We start from the raw sequence: 22,896 nt of genomic DNA on the forward strand, positions 1-22,896 counted from the left end.
AAGAGCTTATGCCAATAAATTTGACAACTTAGGTACAAAAAGACAAAGTATTCTACATTTTAAACAGGTAACTCTCAAACTATTTTCCATTTGGTGGAACTGCCAACCCTTCATGCTTTACTCCAGACTTTAACATCCGTCCCCTCATCAAACTCCTATCCTCACCCTCCACACACACTTTGAAAACAACAACTTGGAACCACAGGACATCAGATGGGACCGTGGGAGTTGTCTGGTCTCAAACTCTCATTTTCATAAATCTAGATCTTGCTGTCCAACATGGTAGCATTAGCCACATGTGGCTTTTTAAAGTTAAATTAATTAAAATGAAAAACTCAGTCACACTAGCCACAGTTCAAATGCTCTGTAGATACATGTGACTCACGGCTACTATACTGGAAAGTGGGGATTTAGAACGTTTCCATGATTGCAGAAAGTTCTAGCGGACAGGGCTGCTCAAGAGCTTTGTTATTTAAAGTGTGGTCTGCTGACCGGCGGCCGGAACACAGGCATTACTGGGAGCCGGTTAGAACTACAGAATCTCAGGCACCACTCCAGAACTACAGAGGCTGAATTTGTCATTTAACAAGATCCACAGGAAGTGTGGATGCAGGTTAGAGTCTGAGAAGCCCTAATCATGTGATTCCAAACCTCCCCAGGTCATACAGCTGACTGGTATCCAGCTCTTCCCTTGATCCAGCTACCATTTCCCCTTACTATCCCATGTCCTTATTATTTCCCCGCCACACTTGCTTTCTTACTCCGTTTAATCACAGCACTTTATCAACATTTACAGGGCAGCAAGGCCATCGAAGTCCTCAGAAAACCCTTCAGGCCCTTATCCTCATTCTGGTTTGCAAGTGCTAGCCTGGCAGCCTTGTGATAAAGGCCCAGCCCTCTCTGACAGCTGTGGTGGTGCTCAGCATTTCTCCTGGAGAACCACTGTTGAGGGGCTAGAAATTAAAGCCACCCTTGACACCAGTGGGGCACCAGTCATCAACTTCTATGGTACACTGGTATAATGGTGGTATAATGGTCTTGGTGGTATAACAGCAGCATTAGTTCTTTGGACGCCACAGCCCTGGGGTAGAGCAGGCAGAGCAGGCTATGAATTTGCCTTGATGAGTGTCACATCTGACCATCTGATGAGAGAGAGAGTTCAAAGTAGGCGCAAGTGATCCCCCAACATAAGTACTGCTTAATCAAAGTAACTGGTTAGTACGTCATCAAAAAGAAGTGGATTTGGAAAGAGGGCACCAGGTTGGCCTGGAACTCTGGGAGGTGTGCTCTCAGGGCACCACCAAAGTACAGGGAGGTAGTGATGGAGAAGGTCTGGCCAAGCAGTGACTGAGGGTGGTGTAGGAGGGGCTGTCCAGGTACAGGTTGCATCAAAAGATGTTGGTCTCACTGTCTCCCAAGAAGACACAGTCCAGGAACTCCAGGGTGGTGTGGCAGTCACAGTGGAGCAGCAGGGGTTCCTCCACTGCCGGCAGCACCCAGGGGCTGGGTGATACTAGCTTGGACTTCCTGCCATAGTCAAGGACAGCTCCTCCACCAGCAGCAAAGTGAAGCCTGGGCAGAGATATCCCCAGAGTTGGGGAAGATCATGAAATCCCATAGCCCTATGCACTGCTCTGTCAGTTTCTGGATAAACTCCAGCATTGGAGCAATGATTTTTTTTTTTAACTGTGCAGCAGCCATAGGCATCTATGAGAGTGGGCTCCAGGTCCACAAAGTCTTGAGGGTGCATACTTGCCAGTCCAAGTTTCTGAAGGTGCTGCAGGAGTTGCTGCCATATTCTTAGGTTTTGATACTGGACTCAGTACCACAGGGCTGGGACTGTACTCCATGCAGTAGAGTCCTCAATTACCTGTCTGGCCCATATAGAAAGAGGTGTCCCCACTATGGATATGGTCTGATAGGTGGAGATAGTCGAGAGTCAGTTTCTGCAGACACACTGCAAGTCTCTGGCAACACCATGAATTCCTGGAACGGTGTTTTCATATGTCCTAGTCTTCCCTAACATACTTATGAATTGGATCAAATACAATAAGAATATTTATTAGGTATTGCTATGCCCAAGGGACTATGAGTTGCCTTTTTTCCTCCCTAAATCCCAGAAGACACCATCCCTATCCTCAAGGAACTTCCAGTGTAGTTGGAAGAATACTGATTAATGTCCATTGAAAAGCCCCAACAACTAGACAAAGCTGAGAATCTTGAGTGTCAGATGAGTGATAGAAACTGTCTGGGTTAGCGGGGAATCAGAGGAGAGAAAAAGAGGCTGCAGAGAGGGAGGAGAGTTAGGGAAGGAGAGGGATGAACTGCATCTAAAATAAAGGATAATATATTAGCGTAGGCTCCGTAAAGGAGCGAGCCCTACTTCAATCCATTGTTTCTAAGCGCCTAGAACAGAGTGGGGACATAGTAGGCAAACCGTAAATACAAATGGATGAATGGCAGGAAGTGATATAAATACAAAAAGCAGGTAGTATCTGACGGTTAAAAGACTTGAAAACAGGTCAAGAAATGTTTATATTTACATTAGTGATGTCCTCTCAAGAACTCTAAGTACCTAAACGCTGACTCTTTAACTCTCCTCCCGTGTGTACACAGCGCGGGGTGGATGGGAGTTGCTGGTTTTGGTCACTACAGTAACTCCAGGGTCTGGAGTAGTGTCCCGCACATCAGTGAATATCAACTGACTAAAGGGTCCTGTGAGTCGCCCTCTCCCCTAGGCCACCCACCTGCGAGGAAGGGCCGGCGGCAGGCCACACAGCTCCTCCATTACAGCATTTCCATTCGCTATTGCAGCATCTCTCGAATACTAGATGGGCTCTTTCAGGGCAAGGTCGCGGCGCCTCATTCCCCAGGGAACTGCTAGGTGCCTGTCCAGTGCCCAGCATCTGACAATCAGTATCAGCGGACGATGCATTAATACGGTCATTACTGAAGTTAGTTACCACCTAACTCGGCCGGGGGAATCTCACCGGTTCCTCCAAGTTGACTGCCCCGCCTAGCGCCCTCACCCGAGCGCATCGGAGGGGAGGACGCATGCGTGACTGGTGGATGGTGGTGGGGGCAGGATGGCCCGGCACGCGCAGGCGCGGCCGCAGCGCCCGGTCACGCGAGGGGGCGGCCGACGCCTACGCGGGCGGAGGCCTTAAGGGCGGCGGCAGGTCCCGACCTCCCAGTCGGCGTGTCAGCCGGCTTGGAAGTGCGGCCGGAAGCTCGAGCGGCGACGGTGGCCATGGCGGCAGAGGAGGTGGAGGTGGACTGTGCGGACGCTAATGAGAAGTAAGTGCGGCGGGGGCTGCGTCAGGCTCGGGCGCGCGGGCAGCGCCGAGGACTCTTTAACTCGCCCGGCGGCTCTGTCGTCCGGCCCCGGCGCGAATCCGCGCGGCGCCGGGAGGAGAAGCCCTGGCCTCGCTCTGCCCTCGGCGGGCGCCCTTCGGGTCTGAGTGTGACCCACGCAGCGCCGGGAGGCCGCTTGATCCCCGCGCGGAGGGGCCGCCGCGGGGTCGTGTCAGCGGCTCGGCGGGGCGGGCGGCGGGGCTGACCCGGCACTCAGTCCGGGCTGGTCGTCCGCTGAGGTCTCCTTCCGGGCAGAGACGGCTGCGGACCCCAGCCCTGCCCCAGCGCGGCCCGCGAGTGCTGACCGGCGTCCCTGCACCTGACTCGAGTCACGGGAAACGGCTGAGTCACTCTGTCCACTTCCGAGCGCGGCTTCGGACCTCAGGTACGCGCTGTGCTCGGTCCAGCCCGGGGCGGGAACGAAAGTGCCACCCGGCCGAGCGTCTCGGGAGGCTGAGGAAGGGGCGGCGCTTCCTCGAGACAGTGTTGGATGGCGAGCCCAGGTTCACCCCAGAAGCCGCGGGAGGGATGGGGGTGTCGGGGAAAGGAGGAGCCCAGAATGGGGGAAAGGGCCTGGGGGAGTGAGTCTGTGGCTTGAGCTTTCAGAAAACGTTTAATTTACAGATATTTTATAGAAAGAAAATTAACACGATATGGGTAGCAAGTTCAGAGTCAATCTCTCAAATGGAGATCTTCCTTTGCTTCCAAGTGTTCTGGCGTTACTGGAGAGATGTGTGCGTTTGCTTCTCAGAAGACACATATGTGTAGGAAACTTTATGGAAGTGGGGGAACAGATGTCTAATGGGAAGCTTTTTTTAAAAAATTTTTATTTTATTGAAGTGCAGTTGATTTACTATGTTGTGTTAGTTTCAGGTGTACAGCAAAGTAATTCAGTCAGTGCATATATATATATATATTCTTTTCGGATTTTTTCCATTATAGGTTATTACAAGATATTGAGTATAGTTCCTTGTGCCATACAGTAGGTCCTGTTGTTTATCTATTTTATATATAGTGGTGTGTATCTGGTAATCCCAAACTCCTAATTTATCCCTCCTCCCTTCCCTTTTGGTAATAAGTTTGTCTTCTGTGTCTGAATCTGTTTCTGTTTTGTAAATAAGTTCATTTGTATCATTTTTTTTAGGATTCCACGTGTAAGTGGCATCATGTGATAGTTGTACACAATGTATATATATACCACATTTCTTTACCCATTCATCTGTTGATGGACATTTAGGTTGCTTCCGTGTCTTCCAGCACTTGTAAATAGTGCTGCTGTGAACGTCGGGGTGCATGTATCATTTCAAATTCGAGTTTTCATCTTTTCTGGATATATGCCCAGGAGTGGGATTGCTGGGTCATATGGTAGCTCTATTTTTAGCTTTTAAAGCAATCTCCATACTGTTTTCCATAGTGGCTGCACCAATTTACATTCCCATCAACAGTGTAGGAGGGTTCTAATGGGAAGCTTTTTGATATACAGATATACTATGTTTTTATTATTCTTTTCTATATGTAACTTCATGCACTTGGCAGTAGATGAATAGCAGTTAATTAGTGGAAAAATTAAATTGCTATGAACATTATTGCCGTATTTCTCAAGGCCAGTCATTCAGATTGGAAAGTAAATAAACTTCTATGCTACCCCCCATATATGTTTAATATTTTGACAACAATTCTTTTTCAGATGTCGGGAGAAATTAGCATATGAAACATAACCTAAATGACAGAAGGGAATATAAAGTATCATGATAGACAGGGGTATTTGGAAAGATGACAGAGGGGAAAAGTTGTGAAATATTAGAAACTAGGTTCTTCCCTTGAGTTATGTTTATATGATGAATAGGTCCATTATTTTGGTTTGTTGATGAACTTCCTTGTTGAGGTAAGATGCTGCAGGCCGTGTGAATACAAGTCGGAAGCTGTTAACTTGTTACCGTCTCTTTTGTCACAACATTTTTGGCTCTCAGATTGCTTTTAGGAGGACTCTTTGGCCTCCATGTTGTTGTGGGACTTGGGAGTCCAGGGCACAACGGTGAAAGGAATTTGTGGTTTTGGGTGATAGCAGGAGGTCACTGGGGACAGACTACAAACTATCCTTAGCAGCTAACCAGCCGCAGTCCCTTGTTAGAGGTGGGCCTCCTTGGTGCTCTTGGCGGTACACTTGAGCAATGTCCAGTGTACAAACTGGTATGGCATTGTGAACTGTACCAAGCAAGTACCTGTTACTGCTGGGTGTTCCCTAATGTGTTCATATTAAACCTTAAGGTCGACCCTGTGTGCTAGATATTACTGTTTCCATTTTTCAGGTGGAACTGCAACTGGGACTGCTGCTAGCTCCCCACCAGCAAGTAGCAGGGATGGATTGGAGGCCCCTAGGTATCTGGATTTAGTCTAAGGAGCTTTCCCATATCTCTGCTGCCTCTCACCGCGATTGGGCCTACTAGGATGTTTGGTTCATGTTTCTTTTGCTTATTCCACTGATACTTCGTTATTTAATCCTTCATTGATACAGAGCTCACTTTAAAAATTTTTTTAATTGGTTAATCAACAGTAGAACTATTGATTCCCAAGAGCCAAGTGGATTGTGGGAAAACTGAAGTCTTTGAATCAAGTTCCCTATTCTCAAGACGTCTCAGATTTATATGGGGCGATGACATTAACAAAGGAAACAATTATAAAAAAGGTCATCTGAAGGCTTTTTGGTGTATATGATTCTTGTTGTTTCCTTGTTTGTGAAGACAGGCATGCCTGGGAGCCATTTGGCTTTCAACATCTAATCCTTTTCAGTTGTAATACAGTTGAGAAAGCAATATGTAACAAGAGTTGGGTAGACTTCTGTGAATTGCTGCAAGGTTGTCCCAGAGAATAATTAAGTATCAGTTGAGTTTAGAGGAAGGCTGTCACGGAATTGCTGAGTTGCAGAGTAGACCACAGAGTAGCAGTTTGCAGTGGTGGTCCAGAGTTATTACTAAATTTTCAGGAATTTTGCCAACCATTGGCATCTTGAAATCAGTCATGGTGGTGGTACTTACACCATGGAAATCATCAAATAGTAATAAATAAGGGATTTTTTTTTCCCCTCCAGTGGGTTTGCACTACTGGATTTCATTAGAGTTTTACTGTATTTCTTTGTCTTGGAAGTAAGATAGAGAAGTCCACTCTCCTATCTTTTAAAAGACTTCTAAGATCAGTGACTCCTCTCTGTTGCCATCTCCCCTTTCCAAATCCTTACCTCCTGACTTCTTAAACATCACGGAACTTCTCAGTGTCACATCCCAGTGGGCTTTTATTTTTCTCAATACTTATCTTTCTTGGGTCCTTTTTACTGTTTGATGCTAAAGATAGCTACTCCCTTTTGAGACTCTTATCAGACATTCACTAGAATGTCTGATAAGAGCCATCTTCCGACATTTTGCTTCTTGTCTTACCTGAGATCCGTAGTTAGTTTTATTTGTCCCCCCCCCCCCCATTCTCTAAATGGAGTCATTCTCCAATCTGTCTCCATCTATGTTTTCATTTTTGCCTTGTTTACTCACACTCCTTTTAACTATCCTGTCTGTGGAGAGGGCTGAAATCTCCTCAGGATGGAGCCTTCTTCAGTACTCTAGTGATGTTTCTAATTGTGTGCCAAATGTTTGCAACTGATTACTTAAATGTAACAAGTCCAGACCAGAATCTCATTTGCACCGCCTTCCCTTGAACTAACAATACAAAAAGCTCAGTTCTTCCCCTTGACTTCCTATTTTTGTTAGGGCACTTAGGTATTTAGTTTCTTCTGGTCATCCAGATTAAGAACTGTGGCACTGGCTTCCCACTCCCCCTCCCCTGCCTTTATTGCTCCAAATACCAACTCCTTTACCACGTCCAGTAGATTTTAAGTGAAACATCACCTTTCCATTCCCACTGTCACCTGGGGGCCACCTGGTTCAGATCCCCGTTACTCCCTTTTCTGATTTATTGCAGGCTTTAGTAATATGTTCTGTCCCTATGCTTTCAGTGTAATTTATTAGTTACTTTCACACCCCCAAGAGGCACAGTCTTGCTTGTAGCACAGCCACACACAGTGGCTTTATTATATGTCCTCAGCCTGACTTCAGAGCCCTTTACAGGCAGCATGGCTCCTGTCTTTGAAGTCTTATTTCCTCCCTGTGCACTGGGCTCTAGTCAAGCTGTGTCTTTCGTTGTTTCCTAAACATGTTTCTTGCTCACTTCCCATTTCCCCATGACTTGGTTCAAGTTGTTTTCTCTGACCCAAAATAGATTGTGATCTCCCTTCTCTGAAGGTCCATGGTATTTTCCAAAACTTTCTTCATGGCATCTCCACCATGTCTTGTAGTATAGTTTTTCTATATTTGTTTTGTCAGCTCATTGAGGACAAAGCTTTTGTCTTATTCAAATGTCTGATAGAACCTAAAGGGGCATTACAAATAGAAAGCTTAAATACATTTTTAAGAATTAAACAGTTCAACTATTGTAAACTTAGGCTGACACAAATATTAAGATCAAAAACCTAGTACTTGATTATTCATTTTGCAGTTTGTGATTTAAATTTTTTAATCCTAAAGTATCCAGAGGACATCAATAGATATATTCATAAGAAATTCAAAGTTTGAACTTGACTAGGATGAGTTTGAGCCATTAGGATCGTGAACTTAAATTATATTGGAGGGGTTGGGAATATGATTCTTTTCCTTGACCTTGGATGAACCAACAGGGAACCATGCTTCACTGTTTTGCCTGTTCTCCAAAATGCCAATTACAGACCAGCAAATGCAGATTTCATTCCTGTGACAAAGAACTTAACAAAAGATTGTTAAGTCCCATGGATGGTACACTTAGTAAAAACAACACTGAATAATACATTTCAGAATCAAATGTGTCTCTGAATGAGTCCCTAAAGTCTGTATTATTTATAATAGCCATTCAGAAACATTGTTTAGTTAGATTTTTAGTCTGATTTCACAATTCTGTAATCTCTCACTCCTGATCATGAATCATAAAAAAAAAATTGTATAGAAAGATGATTTTATTAAAACTTATTATTCAGTTTGAGACTTAGAATTTTTAGTTTTTATTTTCTTTATCTAGTGGATGAACTTATTTTGGAATTAACACAAAATGTCACTTGGATTTATTAAACAATGTAAATCTAAAAGTACACATGTAGTTTCTCTAATTATGTATGTTGGATGATGATGTGTCTGATTCTAGAATGGCTTGTTTACTGTGTGCGAGAAGGTAGGAAACAATTGGGGGAAAATATTACCATCACATGGCTATGTCTAAAACACCAATTCTCCAACTCTAGGTCTTTAAAAGTCACAGGTTAGGACAGTAATGTTTAAAAGTTGTATAAAAATTTCTTAAAAAATAGAAAAAAAAATAGTAAAAAAAGTAAAAGTTACAGGTTAGAAATGAAAAATAGTTAAAAGAATGCTAATTAATGTGTTAAAATATACTAGAGGGCCTGTGTTGTCATTGGTCTAATGGTTATGATAATTTGAATCACTAGTATTATTTATTTAAAATAAAATGGCATGTTCGTCACTTAAACTATGATTGTGTGAGACATACTTTATTTTTTTTTTTTTCTTCCTCTTTTCCAGGATAGGATTTAAGAAGTCATTTCCCAGGAAAGAAGGTCTTTATTTGCCCAAGTGTGTTATCATTTTCAGCTTGGAAGTTTTCAGTCATTCATTGGTTGAGGAATTATTTCAGAGGAATGTGTATATTCATATGTCTAATAAATTTGGATATTTATAATAAAATCAAAACCTCATAGTTTCTCTAAATGAGGTAGACTACTGTGCGTAGAGTGCTTAGAATAGCTTATAGAGAGCAGTAATAAACATAGTTTTTCTCTCTTGACAGTACCAGTATAGGGATGGAGGCCATTTTAAACAAAATTGTAATATAATGAAATCCTCTTTACTTATAACCTAATTAGAAATGTTATTTAAGTGGCCAAGAGTGTGTGGAAATTGACCAGACTTCTGTATATTTTCTTCAGAATACTTTGAAACCTCTTTCACTGTTTCACAATATTTACAGATTGTGCAAATCAGATTTAGTAATACTATAGATAGTCAAATGCCTTAGAGAACAAAACAGGAATTACTAGCCAATTTACATGTTGATGTCCTAGGATACAAGCACAATGTTAATGATATTTTTTTTTACAAAAGATTGCATAGAGAGTTAAGGGAGGACTTCCCTGGTGGCGCAGTGGTTAAGAATCCGCCTGCCAATGCAGGGGACACGGGTTCGATCCCTGGTCCGGAAAGATCCCACATGCCGCGGAGTAGCTAAGCCCGTGCGCCACAACTACTGAGCCTGTGCTCTAGAGCCCGCAAGCCACAACTGCTGAAGCCCGTGCACCTAGAGCCACAACTACTGAAGCCCATGCGCCTAGAGCCCGTGCTCCGCAACAAGAGAAGCCACCGCAATGAGAAGCCAGTGCATCGCAACAAAGAGTAGCCCCCGCTCGCCGCAACTAGAGAAAGCCTGCGCACAGCAACAAAGACCCAGCACAGCCAAAAATAAATTAATTAATTTAAAAAAAAGGGGAAAAAAATTCAGTTTTACCTCTCAAACTCGGGATACTTAAAATCACATTCTTAAGTTAATAAACTCTGTTAATATGCTAAGCACATCCTGTTTGGCTTTCCTTACAGTTGCCACCTTTAGTGTAGTGTTTTAAATAAAGCTTTTCTTACTCAGAAGTCTGCTCACTAAAAAGATTCCTTATATCTGTTACAGGTTGTAAAGCAAGATTATTTAGTTTTTTGATTAAGATGCTTTAGGGCTTGGATCGTCAGCCTTCCTAATGAGGTCAGTTCTCAACAGATGGACAGTGTAGAAAACCTTTTGGTGCACATTGATAAGCCTTCCTGATGCCATAGATAGATATAGTTCCTGTAGTGAATGGCTTATATTGCGATTGACACTTTTCTTCTCTTTTGAAGTTAGGGCCTCAGCAGTGTATGATGGTGTTTATTGTTTATCTGCTTAAATAAGAGAAGTTAATTTTTGCTTTTCTGTGTATTTTCCAAAGTTCTGAGGAGGCAGCCCTGTATCTTGTTCACTGTATTATGGCCATGGTAAATTTAATTTTTACTTTGGTTTTTGTGACCTCAGAAGCATGGCTGGATATCTGACGAACTTCAGTCTGTGTCCTTATTTCCAATCTCATGTCCTTAGTTCCAGTCTTCCACACACTAAACCTAGAAATGCAGAACAACACTGAACGGCATAGGAGATTTTGTGGAAGAGGCAGAGGGTTTCTTTGAAGATGAGGTCAATTTACCCCAAAGACAGGAAGTGAGGTTGGATGATGGGTGTTTTAGAGCAGGGGTCCCCAACACCCGGGCTGCGGACTGGTACCACACAGCAGGAGGTGAGCGGTGGACCAGTGAGCGAAGCTTCATCTGCCGCTCCTCATTGCTCACATTATCGCCTGAACCGCCCCCCACCACCCGGTCCGTGGAAAAATTGTCTTCCACGAAACTGGTCCCTGGTGCCAAAAAGGTTGGGGACCGCTGTTTCAGGGGGTTGAAGCAATAGAGGTTGCAAGCTAAGGTGTGGGAACTCAGTGAACAAAGGGTGATAAACTAAAGGGTGGAAGAGATAGACCCTTGCTTTCCACTCTTTAAAAATGTTCCTTTGAACCTACTATGTGCTAACACTCAATCCTGTAGAATAACTCTAAGAAAGAAGTAAAGGCAGTTTATATAAAACATTGTCATCTGGTTAAGGCAAAAACCGATTAGATAGAAACGTTATCGTGGCTTAGGGGAGAGAGATATCTTTACAGTTCCGTTAACAGTGAAAATAAAATACTTTACTATGTTTTGTTAAATGTAGAGTTTTCAGTTTAAATATACTTTAGAAAAGCTCCACTTTAAAAAAAAAATTATCTACTTTGAAGAAAAAGCTGCTGTAAAAACTTGGAGAGTATTGGTGCCTCTTGTGGTTGAAGAGCCCGAATTTTTAATGTAATACAGTAGCCTTGCAAACATAAAAACATTGTTTTGCCCCTTCTCTTTGAGTTAAGCCCATCACTAGGAGGCAAAATGCATAGACAAGACAATCCTATCCTTTGAAAGTTGGTTTTGTGATGAGTGGTAAATAGGTGGAGGTAGGCATGATTCCTGTATTACCAGCTGATACATCACATTTTAAACTCTAGTGCCTTGTGCATAGTAGGTATTCAGAGACTGAATTTTATCTTACTATTATTTTTTTTGAAGACTGAAATAAAGATTGCATTTGTATTTTCTCTGCCCCAACATGTCTGTGATGTAAGTGGGAACAGTAGTAGGTTATAGTTCATTTCACTTTTATTTGTTGTATTGACCTCTGATTCTCTTTGGCCAAGAACTGTGCTATTATTTGAGGGATATTTGTTGAAAAAAATTGGTGAGATTTGAGTTGTAAGTAACTTCCTGTTGGTACTAGTTCATATATTTGTGGCCGAACATAGATATTGATGACTGTGTTGTCAAGGACTTTTTTTATTTTAAGCTCCAAAGATCATGAGATTCTTTCCTTTTAGTTGCCTGTTAAACAATTGAAAAAATTGTGGAATAAATTGAAAATTTCATTGCTGAAGACTTGAGTTGTTTTTCCTTGATACTTTGTAAATAGTTTATATATTTATAATAAACTAATAGTAGTAATGTTTTCTATTATCTTGATACCTTGATAATAAGTTACAGGTAACATTTGTCAGAGATGCCTAGAGGTCTTATCTCCTGTTAATTCAGAAGATTTGAAACTGGCAGCGGAGAACATTAGACTAGAGCCTTATTATAATGTAGGCTATTACGGATCTTCTATCATTCTTTTTTTATTATTGAGGCATAATTGACATATACCATATATTTGTTTCAGGGGTATAATATAATTTGATATTTTTATATATTGCAAAATGATCATTCCAGTAAGTCTAGTTAACCATGCATAGTTACAGAATTTTTTTTCCTGTGATGAGAACTTTCTAGATTAACTCTCTTAGCAACTTTCAAATCTGCAGTACAGTATCAACTATAGTCACCATGCTGTACATTACATCCGCATGGCTTACTTTTTTTATAACTGGAAGTTCTTACCTTTTGACCCCCTTCACCCATTTTACCCATTTTCTACCTCTGGCAACCACCAGTTTGTTTTATCTCTGAGTTTATTGTTGTTGTTGAAAGATTCCACACAAGTGAGATCATACGAATTTGTCTTTCTCTGCTTATTTCACTTAGCATAATACCCTCTAGGTTCATCCATGTTGTGCAAATGGTAATATTTCATTCTTTTTTATGGTTGAATACTATTCCATTATGTATATATTTTGTGTATTATACACATTTTCTTTATCCATTTATTTGTTGATGGACACTTAGGTGTTTTTTCCATATCTTGGCCATTGTAAATAATACTTCAGTGAACATGGGGGTGCATATATCTTTTCAAGTTACTTTTTTTGTTTTCTTCAGATACATACCCAGAAGTGGAATTGCTGGATCCTATGGTAGTTTTATTTTTTGAGGAACCTTCATACTGTTTTCTATAATGACTGCACCATTATACATTTCCACCAGCAACAGTGTGCAGGGGTTCCCTTTTCTCCATATCCTCTCTAACACTTGTTATTTCTCATCTTTTTGGTAATAGCCATTCTAACCAGTGTAAGGGAATATTTCATTGTGGTTTTAATTTACATTTCCCTGATGTTACTGATGTTGAGCATCTTTTCATGTGTGTTGGCCATCTGTATGTCGTCTTTGGCAAAAAGTCTATTCAAATCCTCTGCCCATTTTTTAATTGGACTGTTTTTTTGCTGTTGAGTTGTATGAATTCTTTACATATATATATATTTTTTTAATTAATTTATTTTTGGCTGCATTGGGTCTTCGTTGCTGCACGCAGGCTTTCTCTAATTGTGGAGAACAGGGACTACTCTTTGTTGCGGTGTGCAGGCTTCTCGTTGCTGTGGCTTCTCTTTTTGCGGAGCACAGGCTCTAGGCGCGCGGGCTTCAGTAGTTGTGGCACGCTGGCTCAGTAGTTGTGGCCCGCAGGCTCTAGAGCACAGGCTCAGTAGTTGTGGCGCACGGGCTTAGTTGCTCTGCAGCATGTGGGATCTTCCCAGACCAGGGCTCGAACCCACGTCCCCTGCATTGGCAGGCAGATTCTTAACCACTGCGCCACCAGGGAAGCCCATATATTTTGGATATTAACCTCTCATCAAATTTATGATTTGCAAATACTCCCTCCCATTCAGTAGGTTGCCTTTTTATTTTGTTGATGGTTTCCTTTGCTGTGTAGAAGCTTTTTAGTTTGATGTAGTCCCACTTATTTATTTTTGCTTTTGCTGTCTTTCCATTTGGTGTCAGATTCAAAATATCCTCAAGACCATTTTCAAGTAGCTTACTGTTTTCTTCTAGGAGTTTTATGCTTTCAGGTCTTAGATTCAAGTCTATAATCCATCTTGAGTGTATGATACAAGATAGTGGTTGAGTTTCATTCTTTTTCATGTTGCTCTCCAGTTTTCCCAGCACTGTTGATGAAAGAGACCATCCTTTCCCCATTGAATAGTCTTGGCTCCTTTGTTATAAGTTAACTTATATATGTGTGGGTTTATTTCTGAGCTCTTTGTTCTGTTGCCTTGATCTGTGTTTGTGTTTTTATGCCAGCACCATTACTATTTCAATTGCTATAGCTTTGTAATATAGTTTGAAATCAGAGAGTGTTAATCCTCCAGGTTTGTTCTTCTTCCTTAAGACTGCTTTGGCTATTTGGGGTCTTTTGTGGTACCATACAAATTTTAGAATTGTTCTATTCCTGTGAAGAAATGGCATTGGAATTTTGATAGGGTTTGCATTGAATCTGTAGATTGCTTTGGGTAATATGGACATTTTCACAATATTCTAACAATCCACGAGCATGAAATATCTTACCATTTCTTTGTGTCTTCTTCCATTTCCTTCATCAGTGTCTTTACAGTTTTCAGTGTACAGGACTTTTAACCTCCTTAGTTAACTTTATTCCTAGTTATTTTATTCTTATTGATGCACTTGTAAATGGGATTGTTTTCTTAATTTCTCTTTCTGATACTTCATTATTAGTGTATAGAAATGTAACAGATTTCTGTATATTGATTTTTGTATCCTGCAACTTTACTGAACTTATTTATTAGTTCTAACAGTTTTTTATTTCTATTTTTTGGTGGAGTCTTTATTGTTTCTTATACATTACACCATGTCATCTGCAAATAGTGGCAGTTCTTCTTTTCCAATTTGGATGTCTTTTATTTCTTTTTCTTGCCTAATTGTGCTGGCTATGACTTCTAATACTATGTTGAATAGAAGTGGCAATACTGGGCATCCTTGCCTTCCTCCTAATCTTAGAGGAAACGCTTTCAGGTTTTCGCCATTAACTGTGATGTTGGCTGTGGGCTTGTCATATATGGTCTTTGTTATGTTGAAATATGTTCCCTCTGTACCAACTTTGTTGAGACTTTTTTTTTTTTATCATAAATGGATGATGAATTTTGTCAAATGCCTTTTCTGTATCTATTGAGGTGATCATATGATTTTTTTAAACATCTTTATTGGAGTATAATTACTTTACAATGTTGTGTTAGTTTCTGTTGTATTACAAAGTGAATCAGCTATATGTATACATATATCCATGCATGCCCTCCCTCTTGCGTCTCCCTCCCACCCTCCCCATCCCACCCCTCTAGGTGGTCACAAAGCACTGAGCTGATCTCCCTGTGCTATGAGGCTGCTTCCCACCAGCTATCTATTTTACATTTGATAGTGTATATATGTCCATGCCACTCTCTCACTTTGTCCCAGCTTACCCTTCCCCCTCCCCGTGTCCTCAAGTCCATTGTCTACGTCTGTGTCTTTATTCCTGTCCTGCCCCTAGGTTCATCAGAACTGTTTTTTTAAGATTCCATATATATGTGTTAGCATACGGTATTTGTTTTTATCTTTCTAACTTACTTCACTCTGTATGACAGACTCTGGGTCCATCCACCTCACTACAAATAACTCAATTTCGTTTCTTTTTATGGCTGAGTAATATTCCACTGTATATATGTGCCACATCTTCTTTATCCATTCTTCTGTCAGTGGATACTTAGGTTGCTTCCATGTCCTGGCTATTGTAAATAGTGCTGCAGTGAACATTGTGGTATATGTCTCTTTTTGAATTATGGTTTTCTCAGGGTACATGCCCAGTAGTGAGATTGCTGGGTCATATGGTAGTTCTATTTTTAGTTTTTTAAGGAACCTCCATACTGTTCTCCATAGTGGCTGTATCAATTTACATTCCCACCAACAGTGCAAGAGGGTTCCCTTTTCTCCACACCCTCTCCAGTATTTATTGTTTGTAGATTTTTTGATGATGGCTATTCTGACTGGTGTGATACCTCACTGTGGTTTTGATTTGCATTTCTCTAATGATTTGTGATGTTGAGCATCTTTTCATGTGTTTGTTGGCAATCTGTGTATCTTTTTTGGGGAAATGTCTATTTAGGTCTTCTGCCCATTTTTGGATTGGGGTGTTTGTTTTTTTAACATTGAGCTGCATGAGCTGCTTGTATATTTTGGAGATTAATCCTTTGTCAGTTGCTTCGTTTGCAAATATTTTCTCCCATTCTGAGGGTTGTCTTTTCGTCTTGTTTATGGTTTCCCTTGCTGTGTAGAAGCTTTTAAGTTTCATTAGGTCCCGTTTATTTATTTTTGTTTTTATTTCCATTTCTCTAGGAGGTGGGTCAAAAAGGATCGTGCTGTGATATATGTCATAAAGTGTTCTTCCTATGTTTTCCTCTAAGAGTTTTATGGTGTCTGGCCTTACATTTAGGTCTTTAATCCATTTTGAGTTTATTTTTGTGTATGGTGTTAGGAAGTTTCTAATTTCATTCTTTTACATGTAGCTATCCAGTTTTCCCAGCACCACTTATTGAAGAGGCTGTCTTTTCTCCATTGTATATTCTTGCCACCTTTATCAAAGATAAGGTGACCATATGTGTGTGGGTTTATCTCTGGGCTTTCTATCCTGTTCCATTGATCTATATTTCTGTTTTTGTGCCAGTACTATACTGTCTTGATTACTGTAGCTTTGTAGTATAGTCTGAAGTCAGAGAGCCTGATTCCTCCAACTCCGTTTTTCTTTCTCAAGATTGCTTTGGCTATTCAGGGTCGTTTGTGTTTCCATACAAATTGTAAAATTTTTTGTTCTAGTTCTGTACAGAATGCCATTGGTAGTTTGATAGGGATTGCATTGAATCTGTAGATTGCTTTGGGTAGTGTAGTCATTTTCACAATGTTGATTCTTCCAATCCAAGTCCATGGTATATCTCTCCATCTATTTGTATCATCTTTAATTTCTTTCATCAGTGTCTTATAATTTTCTGCATACAGGTCTTTTACCTCCTTAGGTAGGTTTATTTTGGGGTATTTTGTTCTTTTTGTTACAGTGGTGAATGGGATAGTTTCCTTAATTTCTCTTTCTGATCTTTCATTGTTAGTGTATAGGAATGCCAGGGATTTCTGTGCATTAATTTTGTATCCTGCAACTTTACCAAATTCATTGATTAGCTCTAGTAGTTTTGTAGTGGCGTCTTTAAGATTTACTATGTATAGTATCATGTCATCTGCAAACAGTGACAGTTTTGCTTCTTCTTTTCCAGTTTGGATTTCTTTTATTTCTTTTTCTTCTCTGATTGCTGTGGGTAAAACTTTGAAAACTATGTTGAATAGTACTGATGAGAGTGGGCACCCTTGTCTTGTTCCTGATCTTAGAGGAAATGGTTTCAGTTTTTCACCATTGAGAACGATGTTGGCTGTGGGTTTGTCATATATGGGCTTTATTATGTTGAGGTAGGTTCCGTCTGTGCCTACTTTCTGGACAGTTTTTATCATACATGGGTGTTGGATTTTGTTGAAAGCTTTTTCTGCATCTATTGAGGTGATCATATGGTTTTTATCCTTCAGTTTGTTAATATGGTGTACCACATTGATTGATTTGCATATATTGAAGAGTCCTTGCATTCCTGGGATAAACGCCACTTGATCATGGTGTATGATCCTTTTAATGTGCTGTTGGATTCTGTTTGCTAGTATTTTGTTGAGGATTTTTGCATCTGTGTTCATCAGTGTTATTGGCCTGTAGTTTTCTTTTTTTGTGACATCTTTGTCTGGTTTTGCCATCAGAGTGATGATGGCCTTGTAGAATGAGTTTGGGAGTGTTCCTCCCTCTGCTCTGTTTTGGAAGAGTTTGAGAAGGATGGGTGTTAGCTCTTCTCTAAAAGTTTGATAGAATTCACCCGTGAAACCATCTGGTCCTGGGCTTTTGTTTTTTGGAAGATTTTTAATCACAGTTTCAATTTCAGTGCTTGTGATTGGTCTGTTCATATTTTCTATTTCTTCCTGGTTTAGTCTCGGAAGGTTGTGCTTTTCTAAGAATTTGTCCATTTTTTCCAGGTTGTCCATTTTATTGGCATTAGTTGCTTGTAGTAATCTCATGTTCCTTTATTTCTGCAGTGTCAATTGTTACTTCTCCTATTTCATTACTAATTCTGTTGATTTGAGTCTTTCCCTTTTTTTCTTTATGAGTCTGGCTAATGGTTTATCAATTTTGTTTATCTTCTCAAAGAACCAGCTTTTAGTTTTATTGATCTTTGCTATTGTTTTCTTCATTTCTTTTTCATTTATTTCTGATTTGATCTTTATGATTTCCTTCCTTCTGTTAACTTTGGGGTTTTTTTGTTCTTCCTTCTCTGATTGCTTTAGGTGTAAGGTTAGGTTGTTTATTTGAGATTTTTCTTGTTTTTTGAGGTAGGATTGTGTTGCATAAACTTGCCTCATAGAATTGCTTTTGCTGCATCCCATAGGTTTTGAGTCGTCATGTTCTTGTTGTCATTTGTTTCTAGGTATTTTTTGATTTCCTCTGATTTCTTCAGTGATCTCTTGGTTATTTAGTAACATATTGTTTAACCTCCATGTGTTTTTATTTTTTACAGTTTTTTTCCCATAATATCTAGTCTCATAGCATTGTGGTTGGAAAATATACTTGATATGATTTCAGTTTTCTTAAATTTACCAAGGCTTGATTTGTGACCCAACATATGATCTATCCTGGAGAATGTTCCATGAGCACTTGAGAAGAAAGTGTATTTTATTGTTTTGGGGTGGAATGTCCTATAAATACTAATTAAGTCCATCTGGTCTAATGTGTCATTTAAAGCTTGTGTTTGTCTATTCTCATTTTGGATGATTTGTCCATTGGTGGAAGTGGGTTGTTAAAGTCTATTTCCCCTTTTATGGCTGTTATTGTGTTACTATGATTGTGTTACTGTTGATTTCCCCTTTTATGGATGTTAGCATTTGCCTTATGTATTGAGGTACTCCTATCTTGGGTGCATAGATATTTACAATTGTTATATCTTCTTGTTGGATTGACCCCTTGATCATTACATAGTGTTCTTCTTTGTCTCTTGTAATAGTCTTTATTTTAAAGTCTGTTTTGTTTGATATGAGAATTGCTACTCCAGCTTTCTTTTTATTTCCATTTGCATGGAGTATCTTTCTCCATCCCCTCACTTTAAGTCTGTATGTATCCCTAGGTCTGAAGTGGGTCTCTTGTAGACAGCATATATATGGGTCTTGTTTTTGTGTCCATTCAACCAGTCTGTGTCTTTTGGTTGGAGCATTTAGTCCATTTACTTTTAAGGTAATTATCGATATGTATGTTCCTGTTGCCATTTTCTTAATTGTTTTGGGCTTGTTTTTGTAGGTCTTTTCCTTCTTGTGTTTTCTGCCTAGAGAAGTTCTTTTAGCATTTGTTGTAAAGCTGGTTTGGTGGTGCTGAATTACCTTAACTTTTGCTTGTCTGTAAAGGTTTTGATTTCTCCGTCGAATCTGAATGAGATCCGTGCTGGGTAGAGTAATCTTGGTTGTAGGTTTTTCCCTTTCATCACTTTAAATATGTCCTGCCACTCCCTTCTGGCTTGCAGAGTTTCTGCTGAAAGATCAGCTGTTAACCTTATGGGGATTCCCTTGTATGTTATTTGTTGCTTTTCCCTTGCTGCTTTTAATATTTTTTCTTTGTGTTTAATTTTTGATAGTTTGATTAATATGTGTCTTGGCATGTTTTTCCTTGGATTTATCCTGTATGGGACTCTCTGTGCTTCCTGGACTTGATTGACTATTTCGTTTCCCATGTTAGGGAAGTTTTCAGCTGTAATCTCATCAAATATTTTCTCAGGCCCTTTCTTTTTCTCTTTTTCTTCTGCGACCCCTATAATTTGAATGTTGGTGTGTTTAATGTTGTCCTAGAGGTCTCTATGACTGTCCTCCATTCTTTTCATTCTTTTTTCCTTATTCTGCTCTGTGGCAGTTATTTCCACTATTTTATTTTCCAGGTCACTTCTCTGTTTTCTGCCTCAGTTATTCTGCTATTGATTCCTTCTAGAGAATTTTTAATTTCGTTTATTGTGTTGTTCATCATTGTTTGTTTGCTCTTTAGTTCTTCTAGGTCCTTGTTAAACGTGTCTTGTATTTGCTCCATTTCCTTTCCAAGATGTTGGATCATCTTTACTATCATTATTCTGAATTATTTTTCAGGTAGACTGCCTATTTCCTCTTCATTTGTTTGGTCTGGTGGGTTTTTACCTTGCTCCTTCAACTGCTGCATATTTCTCTTTCTTCTCATTTTGTTTAACTTACTGTGTTTGGGGTCTCCTTTTCACAGCCTGCAGGTTTGTAGTTCGCATTGTTTTTGGTGTCTGTCCGCAGTGGGTGAGGTTGGTTCAGTGGCTTGTGTAGGCTTCCTGGTGGAGGGGACTGGTGCCTGTGTTTTGGTGGGTGGGGCTGGATCTTGTCTTTCTGGTGGGCAGGGCCACGTCTGGTGGTGTGTTTTGGGGTGTCTGTGAACTTAGTATGACTTCAGGCAGCCTCTCTGCTAATGTGTGGTGTTGGGTTCCTGTTTTGCTAGTTGTTTGGCATGGCGTGTCCAGCACTGGAGCTTGCTGGCCGTTGGGTGGAGCTGGGTCTTAGCGTTGAGACAGTGTCTCTGGGAGAGCTCTCGCTGATTGATATTATGTGGGGCCGGGAGGTCTCTGGTGGTCTTCTGGACTCAGCTCTCCCACCTTGGAGGCTCATGCCTGACACCCGGCTGAAGCACCAAGACCCTGCCAGCCACACAGCTCAGAAGAGAAGGAAGAAAAAAAAAATAAAGAAAATAGATAGTAAAATAAAAAAAAGAGAGCAACCAAACCAATAAACAAATCCACCAACAATAACAAGCACTAAAACTTAAACCAAGATAAACATAAAAATCAGAGACAAATCAGTTGCAGAAAGCAAACCCCAAGTCTACAGTTGCTCCCAAAGTCCACCGCCTCAGTTTTGGGAATATTTGTTGTCTGTTCAGGTATTCCACAGATGCAGAGTTTATCAAGTTGATTGTGGGGTTTTATCTGCTAATGCTGAGGCTGCACGGAGAAATTTCCCTTTCTCTTCTTTTTTTGCCCAGCTTCTGGGGTCAGCTTTGCTTTTGGCCCAGCCTCTGTGTGTAGGTCACCCTCAGGCATCTGTTCCCTGCCCAGACTGGAGGGGGTTAAAGTAGCGGCTGATTAGGGCTCTCTTGCTTACTCAGATCAAGGAGAGGGAGGGGTACGGTAGTCATAATTGGAATGTGGGGCGAGCCTGTGGCGGCAGAGGCCAGCATGACATTGCAACAGCCTGAGGCACACCGTGTGTTCTCCCGGGGAAGTTGTCCCTGGATCTCGGGACCCTGGTAGTGGCATGCTGCACAGGCTCATGGGGGTGTGTGGGTAGTGACCTGTGCTGGCACACAGGATTTTTGGTGGCAGCAGAAGCATTAGCGTTTCATGCCCGTGTCTGGGATCCGAGCTGATAGCTGTGGCTGGTGCCCATCTCAGGAGCTCATTTAGGCGGTGCTCTGCCTTCTGTGGGCACACGGGGAAGGAATCCCCTCTCCTCGTGCACCCCCAAAACAATGGTCTCTTTGCCTCTTCAGCAGGTCCAGACTTTTTCCCAGACTCCCTCCTGGCTAGCTGTGGCGCCCTAACCCCCTTCAGGCTGTGTTCATGCAGCCAACCCCAGTCCTCTCCCTGGGATCTGACCTCTGAAGCCCAAGCCTCAGCTCCCAGCCCCTACTTGCCTTGGCGGGTAAGCAGACAAGCGTCTCAGGTTGGTGAGTGCTGGCCAGCACTGATCCTCTGTGCGGGAATCTCTCCGCTTTGCCCTCTGCACCCCTGTTGCTGCGCTCTCCTCCGTGGCTCCAAAGCTTCCCCTCCACCCACCCCCCATCTCTGCCAGTGAAGGGGCTTCCTAGTGTGTGGAAACTTTTCCTCCTTCACAGCTCCTTCCCAGAGGTGCAGGTTCATCCCTATTCTTTTGTCTCCATTTTTTCTTTTTTCTTTTTTCTTTTGCACTACTCAGGTAAATGGGGATTTTCTTGCCTTTTGGGAAGTCTGAGGTCTTCTCCCAGCGCTCAGTAGGTGTTCTGTAGGAGTTGTTCCACATGTAGGTGTATTTTCGATGTATTTGTGGGGAGGAAGGTGATCTCCATGTCTTACTCCTCTGCCATCTTGAAGGTCTCTCTTGATCATGTGATTTTTATCGTTCATTTTATTGATGTGGTATATCACATTGATTTGCGATTGTTGAACCATTCTTGTATCTTTGGAATAAACTCCACTTGATCATGGTATGTGATCCTTTTAATATACGTATTGTTGAATCCAATTGGCTTACATTTTGTTGAGGATTTTTGCATCTATGTTCATCAGTGATATTGACCTGTAATTTTCTTTTTTGTGTGGTGTCCTTGTCTATTTTGGTATTGAGAAATGCTGGCCTTGTAAATTGAGTTTGGAAGTGTTGCTTATTTTCTGTTATTTGGCATAGTTTGAAAGGGATTGGTATTAATTCTTCTTTGAATGTTTGGTAGAATTCACCAGTGAAGTTGTCTGGTCTTTTACTTTTCTTTGTAGGGAGTTTTAAAATTACTGATTCAATCTCTTTACTAGTAATCATTCTGTTCAAATTTTCTGTTTCTTCATGATTCAGTCTTGGAAGGTTGTATGTTTCTAGGAATTTATCCATTTCTTCTCAGTTGTCCAATTGTTGGCATATAATTTTTCTTAGTAGCTCTCTTATTATTCTTTGTATTTCTGTGCTGTCAGTTGTAATGCTTCCTTTTTCATTTTTGATTTTGAGTGAGTCTAGCTAAAGGTTTGTCAGTTTTATCTTTTCAAAGAACCAGATCTTGGTTTCACTCATCTTTTCTATTGTCGTTTTAGTCTCTATTTCATTTATTTTTTCTCTTTGTTATTTCCTTCCTTCTACTAACTTTGGGCCTTGTTTCTTCCTTTTCTAGCCTTGAGGTGTACAGTTATGTTGTTTATCTGAGATTTTTCTTGAGGTATAAAGTTAGGTTGTTTACTTGATTTAGCTACTTTTGCCTTTTAATCTTTTTTTTAAATAAATTTATTTGTTAGGTTTTCTA

At 40.8% G+C, this 22,896-nt stretch overlaps 1 protein-coding gene across 3 annotated transcripts in view; it reads left to right on the forward strand.

The window, feature by feature from the left end:
* The first annotated feature begins 3,130 nt into the window (after positions 1-3,130).
* ABHD5 (abhydrolase domain containing 5, lysophosphatidic acid acyltransferase) overlaps positions 3,131-22,896 on the forward strand; it is a 49,930-nt gene continuing 30,164 nt past the window's right edge. For 2 of the 3 annotated variants that reach the window (XM_068557503.1, XM_068557504.1), the window contains exons 1-4: positions 3,131-3,297; positions 3,594-3,739; positions 5,664-5,733; positions 8,964-9,014. In XM_068557503.1, the coding sequence (XP_068413604.1) occupies positions 3,251-3,297; positions 3,594-3,739; positions 5,664-5,733; positions 8,964-9,014 (314 nt within the window). In that variant the 5' untranslated portion in view covers positions 3,131-3,250. The remainder of the gene's footprint in view (positions 3,298-3,593; positions 3,740-5,663; positions 5,734-8,963; positions 9,015-22,896) is intronic. The other variant, XM_068557505.1, reaches the window with a different exon arrangement.

Source organism: Eschrichtius robustus, chromosome 12 (genome assembly GCF_028021215.1).
Source record: "Eschrichtius robustus isolate mEscRob2 chromosome 12, mEscRob2.pri, whole genome shotgun sequence".
Taxonomy (NCBI): Eukaryota; Metazoa; Chordata; class Mammalia; order Artiodactyla; family Eschrichtiidae; genus Eschrichtius; species Eschrichtius robustus.